The sequence below is a fragment of the Glycine max genome, chromosome 17 (genome assembly GCF_000004515.6).
Source record: "Glycine max cultivar Williams 82 chromosome 17, Glycine_max_v4.0, whole genome shotgun sequence".
In the NCBI taxonomy this organism is placed as follows: Eukaryota; Viridiplantae; Streptophyta; class Magnoliopsida; order Fabales; family Fabaceae; genus Glycine; species Glycine max.
In genome coordinates, this window is record NC_038253.2 from 33,918,848 (window position 1) to 33,932,806 (window position 13,959).

The following is a 13,959-nucleotide window of genomic DNA, read 5'->3' on the forward strand; positions in this document are numbered from 1 at the left end:
TTATGAGCATGCAGGTACATTTTATTTTTGAATTTGCTTCCCTTGTTTTCTTGTGAGTTTTTTCCATCTTAATTTTTCTGCTCACTCTATATGTTGGAGGTTTCTATTGTATTATTTAGATGTTGATATGTTGATTTTTGTTTCTTTTTTGTGCTGAGTATCTATTGTTATTTCTATTTCTACTGTATTGTTTATTTGGTAGTTGGATTTTTGTACTCCTTATTGAGCTTAATGGAGAATAAGGTATTTCTAGATTGAAGCTTTGTTTCTTATATTGAATATCTACTCTTTGCAGAGAGTTCCACTTATTTACGAACAAAGTCCTTTTAAAATAATGCAAGTAAAGAACTTACACTGAAACTTGTCCCGTACCTAAAATTGTGATAACTTTTCTAACAATGATATGTTTTTTTAAGTTTACTGCATGCAGTAAATTCAAATGGTGCATGGTACTGGGAGAATATCTCATTGTACAAATATTCATTTTTCAAATTAAAATTATAATTTTCAATTGCTTTGACACTCTTATTCATATGACACAGGTGTTGGGGCTATAGAGTTTATTATATGTCATTCAGAGGTCTCAATTGCACTTGCAGAAGAGAAGAAGATACCTGAGGTTCTCCTATCTAAACCCTCTGTTTTATAGCAGTTTAATTGTTAGGAAGGATTTGAGAGTTGTGTACAATCTTTTGTAAACAGTTAGTCTCACCCAAATATTTGTTTTGAAACTTTTCAGCTATTCAAGACATTTCCAAATGCAACAAAGTATCTCAAGAGTAAGTTTTGTTGATTCTCTCCTTTCTTTCCTAAAATGCTTGTGCTTTAGAAGGAAGCATTCATTTTTATGTCTTTGTTACAGCAATTAATGAATATAACTTTTTTGTGCAATGGAAATGAAAATATAAGGATATCTTGTAAATGGAAACTTGGGGATTGTTTGGTTTGACCAATTTATACAAAATCATATACATTGGAATTTATTTTTCTGAGGTTAATTTCAGTCATGACCTCTAGGAATTAATTATGTCTTTTGCTTTGAATATTTTGTGTTTCCCATTCCTAATTCAATTTTTAATACTGCCACAGGATCAAACTCAGAGCTTTGAACTTCCTATTAAGAAAAGGATGTATACATATCATACCTTCCACTCGCACATACTTTTTTTAGGATCATTGAGGAGATATTCATATGGCATGGTGCTTCAATTGGTTTCTGGCGTGGGGTAAGTATATGTATATCTGTCATTACGAAATGAACATTTGATGTAATAATTAAACTTTGAATTTGTTTGATTCCCCCCCCCCCCCCCCCAAAAGTTGAACTTCAGATTTGGAATATGGAATATGACCATCATTTACTCAATGGCTGTAGGATGTCAAATTGTTAATTGATGATGTTGGGGAACTAAAATCAACTATTTTTTGTGTTGTTCCCCGTGTGCTTGATAGAGTGTACTTAGGTAAACTCTTGAAAATTCTCATGATTGTTCACAGTTTGATGATCTTTCCATAATCATATAATCTTGATGGTAAAATTATTATTTCAATAGGACAAAGCTACTCCGCAAATTATTTCTTGATCATTGGAGTAGCATTTTTCTTACTTTTCTTTTTCATTTTTCTTCCTTCCCCTTCCCAATTGGGAAAAAATTGCATTGACTCTCAACCCCTATCTGATACACAGGTTTAACACAAAAGATTTCTTCTGGGGGCTTCTTGAAGAAGACATTAAAGAAAGACAGGAAAATCTCCTTTTATGTTTATTATTATTTTCAAAACTCAAAAAGAAAGACAGATTTGAACTGTAATTATGTTTATGTATGAACATGCGCACACAGTAGAATCTCCTTTTATGTTTATGTAGTCTAATTTTGAATTTTGAATGCTAATTATATGGGTCTAAAATTGTTCTTGATTAATTTGATTAGGGAAATGGCGATTAGCTAATACTTCTAGATTTAAATTTATTTCTTATAAATATAAATCAATAAAATTAAGAGCACAACTATCAAATTAAGTCTAACTGAAATATATGTGGAAGTTATTCTGATGTCTTGTCACTTTAACTCTGTGTATATATGCAAAAGATATTGTAGACATCTTTATGGTCCTTGTACTAGATTATGGCCTTGATGTCTTGTCACTCTAATAGTGGAGGGTCAGCTCTAGCCAAGGCCTAGGCAATTATGAACTTGGCAAAGCTAGTTGGAGCTTGAAGGATCGTTGGATTGCTGCACTGCCCACATTCAATTATGTATGTTCTAAGCTCTCTCTAAGATCTAAACATTTACCTATAGTTGAAGATGATAGGTACATGTTAAAGACTTTTATCTACAGTTAGGAGATGTAAGTAGAAGTTAATGACTTTTACCTACACACTATACATAGTAGGTAAAACCTATAGTGACAGACAATTAACTGTCATTATACGTCCCCTCAAAGTTGACGGAAGAAACGTCTGTAGGACAAAGTTTATTATACATTTACCTACGGATTTTTTACTTATAGTGACAGTTTTTGTCTGTAGGTATAGGTCATTTTTCTTGTAGTGTCTCTAAGCCTAATATACACAAAACGCTTAAACAAGTCATTAGAAAGAAAGGTCATGCGTTTGAGAGAAAAAAATATTCATGACAGTTGCAGAACCAGAAACAGTTACAACTAGTTTTAATAGAGTAGCAGCAACAACATGAACAAATGTACATAAAAAAGGAAAAGAAAAACATAGGGTTTACATTGCTAGCATCTACAGAACATCGAGTTGGTGGTTTGCGTCTCGAGGAAAATTTGCGTTGGAATTTGCTGCTTTTTTTTTTACTTTTGTTTTTTTTTTTGTTGTATTCTGAATTTGATTGAACCATTAAGAAAATTCTTGGTTTGAGGCCCAAAACGCTTCTTTCATTCTTTTGTTGAACTTTGTATTTGGGCTTGTAGTACTTTTTTCAAGCTGTATTAGACATTGTAAATTGAGTTTCTGGCTATATTTTGCTTTCTTTCTTTCTTTTCTTTTTTGCTCAAAAGTAGAATGACTCAAATTTGTGAAATCAGAGCAATTATAAAAGAAAAAGATCAAGTGAAACAAAATATAAATAAATAACAAATAATGAATCAACGAGGACAAAGTTGGGTGTCAACACTAGCACACATTAAAGGGGGTTCGACTTTACTGGTTTAAGTAATGAGCCATAGAACCAATTAGACCTGAATTAATGACGATTAAGCGTCATTAGTTTGATTTAATTTCTTTACATATATAAATTAAACCGAATCCACTTGATTTAATTTAGTATTTTAGGTTTATTGAATTGGTCCAAAATGATACACAGCCCTAATTTCTAAACATAATTTTAGTGCATACCAATTTTTTTAATCAAAACTTGAACTAGGAATGAAATGACCCTCTTACAATAATTAATAGCCGCAGAAAATTTCTGCAGTTTCAACACATTCAATGTCATTATGTGGGATACATATTCCAAGTTTAAGTTATTTCTAAGAAGAAAAAAAATGTTGGCAAGAATTGTTATGTAAGCGTTATAAGATTAAGGAAATTTACACTATTAGACTCTTATTAAATAAGGTCTAGAGAAGAAAGATGTATATATATGATCTAACTTACTCGTGCAAGAGAACATTTGAATCGAGCTATAGTTCAATTTGAAAACAATTTAAGACTTGTTAGATAAAAAAGTTAGTTTAGCTTAATAAAAAAATTATTTTAAGCTAAGATGCTTGAATTTTTAAATTAAATGTAGGATTGTTTCTTTTTTTTACAGAAAAATGTAAGTTTGCTAAAATGCTTGAAACTCATGCTACCTTGAAGTGTTTGCACATTTGAATAAGCTGTAAAAGGAAACCTTCATCAGGCTCTTATTAAGAAGGGTCTAGAGAAGCAAGATGAAACAACCAACCTTACTCATGTAAGAAGAGAATATTTTGAATCGAGCTATAGTTCAATTTGAAAACAGTTTAAGACTTATTAGAAAAAAAAAGTTTAGTTTAATTAGCTAAATAAAAAATATTACATTAACTAATTTAATTATTAAGGCTCCAATAGGATGGTTGCAAATGTTCAATTTTTTATTTTTTAAATATAAACTTCAAAACAAAACATGTTCAACTAAAGTGAAGTTGAATTTGTTTCTATTTTTTAACCCAATTTCAAAAACTTTGAACTTATTTTAAAAAAATCAGGTTGACTTTTAGTTATAAAGATAACTTATTTGGCTCCCCTATATCTTTAAAAGGACTTATTTGTTATTATAACTATAATTGGGATTGCCTTTCATGATTACCACCATATCATTAATCAACTATTGTTGTCACCATCATATATTGTCATTTATACTGCAATCACTATCGATTGTTGTTGTCATTACAGTCACCACCATTATTATTAAACATTTTTTAATATATAAATCCTCTATTTATATAAATTAGAACAACTATCTTGAATGGGAATGTTGTTAGGAGTTATTCTTCAATAATAGTGCTTTTAGGAATTTTTCTTCGAAAAGAGTGTTCATAGGATTTTATTAACTTTTTTATCACTTTTAATTTATAATTTAACTCTATATTTTTAAATTGAATTTTAATATTTTTTAATAAAAATTATCAATAGTTAAAATAACCATGTGTCACAATTTAAATTTTTTTATCATAAATCTAAAATATAACTTATATGTTCAAAACTATTTATTTGTTAAAAATTGTAATTATAAAATAATATGTATATATATATATATATATTCAAAATTATTTATTTATGATAAATTTAGTTATATAAAATAAAATTTATCTTATGCACTACAAATGTTAAAATACTAGCTTATTATAATTATTAGAATTCATAATAATATATATAATATAAATTATATTTAAAATTTATAATGAAAAAATTAAATTGTGATACAAGATTTTTTAATTATTGGCCTATTCTCTTAAAAAAAACTATTGGAATTAAATTTAAAGATAGAAATAAAAAAAAAGGAATTGAAAGAAATAAATAGTTTAGAAGATCAAATATAGATAACAAGCAAGTAATTTGATATAGTTGAGACGGGAATTTTTGGCTACTTATAAAGGTAGTATATGAAGGATGAAAATTACTTGTCTCATTTTCTTGTCCCACTAGAAATATGAGATAACTGATTTTCATCCGTATATGAAACATATTAAAAAAGAGAAGAAAGAAATATATAAAAGAGATAAGAAAAAAAAAATCAAAAGTATCTAATTGAAAATTACTTTTCAAATGTATTTTAATTTATAATATAAAAGTACATTCTCACAAATAATACCCATCAACTTCAGAATACTTTTAAAATATTTAAGTTTTTCAGATTTTTTTAAATATTTTTATTTGGCTCCACAAACAAATCTGCTAACCTATTGGCCAATGCATGACTAACAATTTCATAAGCTCATTTATTTCACAAACTAACTCAACAACTTCTTGGCTATTGCTTTATGCACCCCGGCCCTTTTTTGGCTTGATGCACCTCTAAATTTCTTAATATTTCCTTCTTATACTTCCTCTCCCAAGCAAACCCTAGATGCCTCTCCCCTAAACCTCCATGACCATCGCACCCCACCTCCACACAACCACCCATACACTACCACTGCAATCACACCCAATGCCACCTCTAGATCGCACTACTACCCGCCACCACCACATGCATCATTGTGACCAACAAACCTTCACGCCGCATCAAACTCACTGTCATGCCACACCACCCCATATAGTTCCGGATTAAGTAATCAGTAATATAAATGTATCATGGATTGAATAATTCATAATATATTTATTTTACAAATTATTCAATTCATAATAATTATTATATATTATTTACGGGCATATGTACATCGAGATGCACATATACCTATTTGTATATTACTCATATGCTTTCAAAACAAATATAGTAACATTTTTATAAGGCAAAAATTCAGCAATTTACAATTGACAAAGAAGCATAGTGTCAAGCTAAGATACAACTGCACAATGTATACCCATAGAAATCGATTAATTCATATTTCTGTTATTTTCAAAGTTCAGTCCTATTCAAGAATAAGAAGATCACCATCTCTTATAACATATATGTCTTCAATTTCAGCTCTTTCTTTGCTCAATATTTTGGTGGGAGAGAAATCAAACTTTTCAGCACCAATACGTAGTAATTCTTCAAGGGATTTTGGCAGAAAAACAAGCTTTTTGCCATGTTCACCTTTCTCTGGACAACTAAGAGTTACTCTGGCTGGTAATTCTTCCCTACTAGTGTGACTGGTTTTAGATGAAGATGTGGAATCTTTTTTATCTAAAAGAGAAAGCAAAACTAAAATTCAATGTGCTGAAATAAAAAGTAGTATTTAATGCCTTGATCTCAAAAATGAAATGAACTTCATAAATCATGAGTTCATGATAATCATGTTTCCCTTATTTAAGTTTAATTGAATTACCTCTCTAACACAAATATGAAAACTGCATTGGCATTAAAATTATTTTTATCAAAGATGTGAAAGTAACTTATCTCTTTATTTGTATGCTTGTTTCTCTCATCGTTTGTTGAAATGTCATTGGTACCAAATAACATTGTTGATGATTTATATCTATATGTATGTCTATCTATCTCTATATATCAAGGGTTAAACTATTTTACTTGGTCTCTAAATTGTCTCCTTTCAAGTTTTAGCTCCTACACGAGAAGAATATAAGTTTTAATCCCTATTCACATGTTTCTCAAAGTTTTGGTCCTTGTTGCGAACATTAGAGTGGACTTTGTAGTGGTACAAAACCACATAAAAAAATATTGGCAATGATAAACTCCAGTAAAAAATGGTATAAGGACTAAAACATATAGTTTTCTTATATAAGGATTAAAACTTAAAATGGAAACAACTATAAGGAACAAGCCAATAGTTTAACCCATACCAAACCATTCTTGTAATTGATTAATACAATACAAAAAATTATTACTTTCTTTCCTTTAGCCACTTAAAAATATTACATGCAAGTTAAAAAAACCGTTAAAATTGGAAAGATAAAATGCATATTTACCATAATTTTCCGTTGACATTATCCCAAAAAAGGAATTGTGGAAAGGGCTCATCTTTCTTCTTTGATGATTATCAAACCATGTCACTTCTTCATTAGGTGGCTTGCTTCCTTGATGAATGCCTAGTATAGTGGGTTTACTTTGACACCTTGCAACAAAGGACGTTGTAGGAATACCATGTGGTGCTTTGTTTTGTCCAACTTTCTTGAATATGTTTATTATTTCTTCGTGGCATTGTTGATCTGCTAAAATCCTTGGAGTCAAGCCACTATCATCTTGCTTATCAATGTCTGCTCCATGCTCTAGAAGGAACTTCACTATTTCAGCATTTCCTTCACACACTGCAGCATGGAGTGCTGTGCTTCCGTTGCTTGCGGACCGTGTCACGTCTCCTCCACATTGAACAATATCCTTGAGTAATTCTAAGTTATTTTGCGCAACAGAAATGCATGCAAGAGAACCTACATCGCCAGATGATATGTCTGCACCATTGTCTATAAGAAGCTTCATCACAGAATCATGCCCACCCTTGATTGCTTCCCATAGCGGGACATTTCCATCTAAGTCTGTATATATAAGAGCAGTTAAAGACTATACCAATAAGTCTAAATACCAATACTAACATACATAACTCCTACATGAAAAAAGTTATTTTTAATAAAACCAAAAGGTGTGCTAGACAAAATGATAATTTAGCAGTAAAATTTGTTCCAACAAAGATTAATGGAGTGATGAATTCGTTATACATGGACAAGGTAATTCATTTCATGTTTTAAATGTGTATTAAAGGAAGCTAGTGACATTGAATAAAAATTTGAGTCAAACAGGCTTTACAATTGGAAATTAATATCTTTTGATAATTTAAAATGAAGAAAAAGCCACTTTTAAATTCATTGTGTGACATTATAATATTAATGTTAAATGCTTCCATCACTTTTTTTTCCTCTTTTTTTAGCATTAATGTTTGGAAGGTGTTGACAAGCTATTTTTTTCCAGTAGTAATTGAACTTTCCAAAGGCACTAATTGTACCTTTGATGTTGGGATTAGCCCCATGTTCTAGAAGCAAAGCTACACAATGGTCTTTGCCTTTGGAAGCTGCAATATGCTGTTGCATGTGAAAGTAGAGTTGTAAGAATCAAGTATAGTAATATGTATAAAGTATAAACATACGTGTATGTGATCATTCTAAAGGAAATAATATTTCCTAACCAATGCTGTCTTTCCATCCTTATCTGGTTCATTTGGATCTGAACCCTTCTTTAGCAGTTGATGCAACAATATATCATCACCTCTGCTAGCTGCAAACAATAAACTAATAGGCAAATCCATTTTTCCTCTGGCTAACATTGCTTCTGTTTCTGCCAAAATTTCTTTCATCAGTGGATCCTCTGATTCATGTAAATTCTACACCAAAGAATTAAACATATCAAAATAACATAGACAATCTCCTCCATGGGAAACAATTATTTTGTTGGCTTCGAAAGAAGATTTGTCATTCTAATGGCATTCATACAATTTCACTTTCACACATCGGAGTTGTGCCCCATACAACACAATAAAATTTCTTATTCCATAATACTAGTCAATAGTCATGTAAAAAGAAATTGAAATCATGATCTTCTAATGTAATACTTAACCATCAACAAAATGTTTTCTAGAACTATTTTTCAAATTTATATTCTTTTAGTCTTTTTAAGGTGCACCTCTGCGAATCTCAACAAATGCATATGCCAAGTAGCAAATAACTGAAAGGTCAAGTGTATCCTTGCTTAGAATACACCCTAACAACATGTTAAAAATAGATGATGAAGTTGAGATTTAATAGCTTATGTCTCCACTAAAAATGAAAAGTTATCAAATTATGGTCTTCAATAGGAAAATTTAGGGAGGGGTGTATAAGAGTCCTAATAGCTTGATCCTACGGTCTTTGCCATTGACCATCTAAATATAAGGAATTAAAACCAAAAGATTCTAACATTTGAAATAAAATTGACAAACTAAATAATGTGTATAAAACTAAGGGAAAAAAAAAACAAATTGTTCTTTAAGTAAATGAGTGTGAATACAAAACTAAAAAAAGCAGAATAATTTATAGAAAAAATCAAAAGATCTCAAAGTTTTATATATACTTGAAGAAAATTGTTCATGATCATTGTTCCATCTTCAACATTTGAATGAGAAAGATTCAGAAATGAGGTTCGACTCAAACGCAAGATCTGGCTCAACCGCTTGGTTCGAACCGTAAACAATTGTGGCCTATAGCATAACACTCCTATTTCCCCAACTACATCTCCAGACTTTGCCTCGCCAACAACCTGATATAGTTGCATGCATGTTTTGTTAGTCATAGAATCAAGTCATTTAAGTGGACAATCCAATGACATCACATAAAAGAAAGAAATGGTCATTAAGAAAATATTAAACTAAACAAACTTGCCTGCTCTATTCCATTCTTATGAACGATAAGATCCTGTTATCATAAGAACATGAAAGTTAGTTTGTCATGTTTTTCTTTGAAATCTGTTATTAATTGGAGAAAGGACATTCAAGAAATTACTTATTTCATATACATTAAAAGGACAATCATGAAATAATGTCTAAGTTGCACTTTAAACTTTCTTAGTTTCAATTGCAATATTTTTACTATCCTTTATTTTTCTGTTTTTGTTTCTCTTTTACATTAAACATCTATATTTGAATCTTAGAAATTTGGAAATCTCAAACAATGTTAAATTTATTTGACAAATTACAACGTATGCAACCAATTCTTGGCAGAAATAGTTATTTTAAATACTACTCAAGGATTTGTGTGTGCATGCGCGATACAATACAATATAATTGTAAATAAAAATAAAGAGGAATATAATATCTTACTGCAGCTCCTGTAACGAATATATAGAAGTCTGTTGGTGCTTCATTTTGCAAAATCACATCATCCTTCGGAGGAAAATACTCAGCCTTCATCTCTGTGACCTTCAAATTTTGATATTTAAGCATAGTCACATAAAAAAAATCTATTCATTCAAAATAAAAAGAATGACTAGAAGCTAAAATACAAAAAATTATTCCAAAAATCCTCTCTATTTAACATTATTGGTCTCTCTAACAAGAGGTTTCTCAATTACAAACTAAATTATATAGATCACAAGTCTTATTTTAAAATAAATCTTCTCCATGTTTCAGATTTTGTTTAACCAAAAAAGGTTTTCTTCTTTTAACATAATAGGGTAAAGGTTATAGCAAATACAAAAGTATTACCAGTTGAAAAAGTAGGTCATTTGATACTCCATGAAACAAGTACACTTTGTCAACAAGTGAAAAGAATAGGTAGTGTGAGATGCTAGAATGAATGGCTTTTGGAAGAGAATCAATGATCTCTTGCTGTTGTAGTCCTTCTAAATCAGTTCTGTACTTCATAAGCAAATGAGCAAATATTTGTTCTTGCAAACGATTTGGCAGGTGGTTCCTATGGGCAAAATTTGAGGCAGATTGGACAGTGTCTCTCTAATGTGCGACAACGAAAGAAACACTTTCAATTAAAACTATATAATCAATGAACCTCTATAAAAATAAAAATAAAATATGAACTGCATAATGTTTTGAGACTCGAAATTCTCTTTTCATTCTTTCCTATAAAGCAAGGTTTTTTTATATTGTGGTCATGGTTTCGTCATGATCATTGGTATTGTGGGAAATTTCATCCGATAAGATTACAATTTGTTCGCATTGTGGTTGCAAAGACTTTTAAAAATCTCGACATTGCAACCGAAATCACGATCGCAGACCATATTTTAAAACCTTGCTTATAAGGCTTAACTATAAATAAAGGGTGGTGAACACGATATACTTACATATCTCTTAGTTCTTTCTGTCCAGTGGACTACCATATTGGTCATGTTGCCTATCAGATATGAGGTGAGTCCAAGATTAAAGAGCATATAAAAAATGTCAAATACCATTTCTTTTGTATTTACAGGATGTAGATCACCATAACCAACTGATACAAGGGTCACTATGGACCAATATATTGCTACTACATACTTTCCCCATAGATTCTGGTCAATGGCATCAGGAACAAGTCCAAGCCATGTAGATTCTGGATTATCCCGTGCAGCAAGAAAATAGAAAAAGCATGCAGCAGCATGCACTGAGAATAAAGTAACCTACAATGGCATGACATCATGACTAATAAGATAGGTTGTTTTATGTTACCAAGGCCATAACTCTACCAAGAAATTCACTTGAATATAAGTAAGTACTTACACATGTAAGCTTGCAACAACGCACCAAAAAGTAGTTATAGTTCCTGTCCTTTTCTAATCTGACACATGAAGGTAGAATGTAAACAAAATCACCCTGACTCAATCCAATATGATTTTACTGTTATACATCACTTTTCTTTACACAATTGTTTTTACTTTTTTTTTTAAAATGTCAAATCACTTAGGATCTAATATTACTGATTCTTTTACATTCCTTTTAGCACAGTCACTTTATATTCGTATCTATCTCGAGAAATTATTACGTATATAGGACCATATGATTCCAATCAATTTTCACGACATGCTATTAACTATTTTTTGTAAATTGAAAATATGGTTGTGTCATGTAAAGATTGATTGATTTCCCATGATTTGGGATAATGTAATAATTTATCATCGATCTCTCTTTTCTTTTATATATCACATATCCCACCATGATTAACTTCTCAATTTATCTCATTTACATGGGTATATATGGGGTGTAAACCCCAAACAGGAGCTTAAATTGCATTATATGGTCTTTGCAGTCACATTTGCAGTAGCATTGATTTATTCAAATTTTGCTAATTGGAATGCAATTACAAGTGTGACCGCAATCGTAATAAAAAACCATGACTCAGAATAGTGTGGAATACTAATTCCCCCATAGAGAAAGACCACACAATAGACTTTTCAATGAGTGTAGAAAAAACAATGTCAAATAATAAAGTTTTAGCCTGTATATGAGTTTAATTTGTTGCCTTAAAAAGGTACACACAATTGAGAATAGTTTTCTCGTACTTGGAAGTATGTGTAGGAAGTCTACAATTGAAATATGAGAAGGAAAAGTTTGAGTTTTGACATTACCTTGCAAACATGGCACTCACTCGATGGAGGCGCCAAAGGCGAAGAAAATTGAAGTAACTATATATCTGAAGAGAAGGTGGCAAAATTAAAATAACAACTTCATAAGGTATGGTTGCAATGACATCCAAGATCAACCAGGATTTAGCATATCTCAAAGCAATGAGTTTGTGGTCATCAACTAGCAAATATGTTGACTTATCAAGGTAGGCAACGAAGAATGTGAGCACGATGTCGATGGCAAAAAACACATTTACAACATTGTCCGTTATAGCCACTGCAATATTTGATTTCTCAAGGAAACCAAATTCAAATGGACACATCCAAGCAGTGTAGAAAACCAATATCAGAAGAAACGTGTTCCATAGTCTGCAATATCAATTATCATTACATATATATCATTATAAATAGTATATTAGGATCAAATAAATAACAAGTAATGATTTCTGTTAGTTAGGTACTTAGATTATTTCATATCATGATATGATTTCTTGTATTTCAGTTGAGAATTCTATTAGTTGGTTCATAGGAACTATTTTGTATAAAGTTTTTTCTGACTCTCAAAGAATAAGAATCATTATTTACTAATTTCAATTTTCAATTGAAATGCCAGAAATCATAACTGATATAAAATCTAACTAGGAAAAATCATAACTTGTTATTTATTTGATCGATCCTAATGAATAGTACCACCATTTATACATGTAAGAAACTCCTCTAATCTCATCATCTTAGAATTCAATAATAACTATTTTACCCTACATGATTATTCATAATTAGATGCCAATGTAAAAAAATCTTTATATGATAGTGTATTCTAAATAAACTCTTATTTAATTCATATCAAAGAAGTTCAACATGTTAAGTTTATATTTAAAAATTTGTTTTTCTATTTAAATTCAACTAAAACAACCAATTCATAGCTTTTTGGATAAATCTTTTCTTACTGATTACTAAAATTGTTTTTGTTTGAAGAAATGATTTTTTTAGGTAGTTTTTTTCTTCAGAAAGCTAGCTATTGAAAATAATAAAAAACAATTGTATCAAAGAAAAAAAAATTGCTTGCTAAACAAGGACTAAAACACTCCCAGTAAAAAAATGTGGTTATACAATGACAAACAAGGTTTGAGCCTAGGAGTTTGTAACTCTTTACCACTAGGTCGATCTTAGTGGATTAAAACATGCAGAACAAATGAAATGAAGTTTATTCACTAACAAAGAGATGGGATGGGGAGAATATATAGCAAAATATTGATCATTAAATCTTACTTGTAATGACGATTATATGGTGAGACAATGTATTGGCGAAACTTTGGTCTACCGCTGCCATTGCGAATAGCTGTGGCCCCGAGAGACGGAAGAAGAACTCCTGTGAGGCTGTATTGGCTGCCATCTTCTCTTGCCCCAATCGGGCTTTTGTCTTCATCATCTCTGTGATTATCATCGTCGCTACCACCACACATTCCAAACATCTTCATTTTCCTTCTCCGGCTTGATGATATTGTTGTTGGATTATTGTCACTTTTTTTTTTTTTGATAGAGAAAAAGAAGAAACCCTTTGTGTCTCCCCTTCCCCCCTTCTTCTCTATAAATAGGAATTGCTAATTAATATTTTAGCTTCTCTTATCCTTTCCTCCTTTCCCTCCACTACCTCCTGCTCATGTTTTTGTTGGTTGGCATAGGTTAATGATGCCAATTTTGGTTCTGCGGCATCAATGAATCATAAACTATTATAAAAAAAAAGTGTCTATTGTTAATGACGAATATAAATTACCCATCTGTTATATATATATATGTA

General features: G+C 30.7%; 1 protein-coding gene across 1 annotated transcript; it reads right to left on the minus strand.

Annotated features, from left to right (window-relative positions):
* Positions 1-111: 111 nt before the first annotated feature.
* On the minus strand, positions 112-13,730 carry LOC100809960 (potassium channel AKT1). Its single transcript, XM_014769614.2, is given in 13 exon segments — positions 112-219; positions 6,058-6,317; positions 7,058-7,621; positions 8,086-8,161; positions 8,266-8,460; positions 9,186-9,371; positions 9,494-9,526; positions 9,931-10,029; positions 10,315-10,560; positions 10,908-11,219; positions 11,320-11,377; positions 12,165-12,530; positions 13,431-13,730. Coding segments are annotated over 13 exon segments (2,712 nt in total). The 5' UTR covers positions 13,640-13,730.
* Between the last annotated feature and the right edge of the window lie 229 nt (positions 13,731-13,959).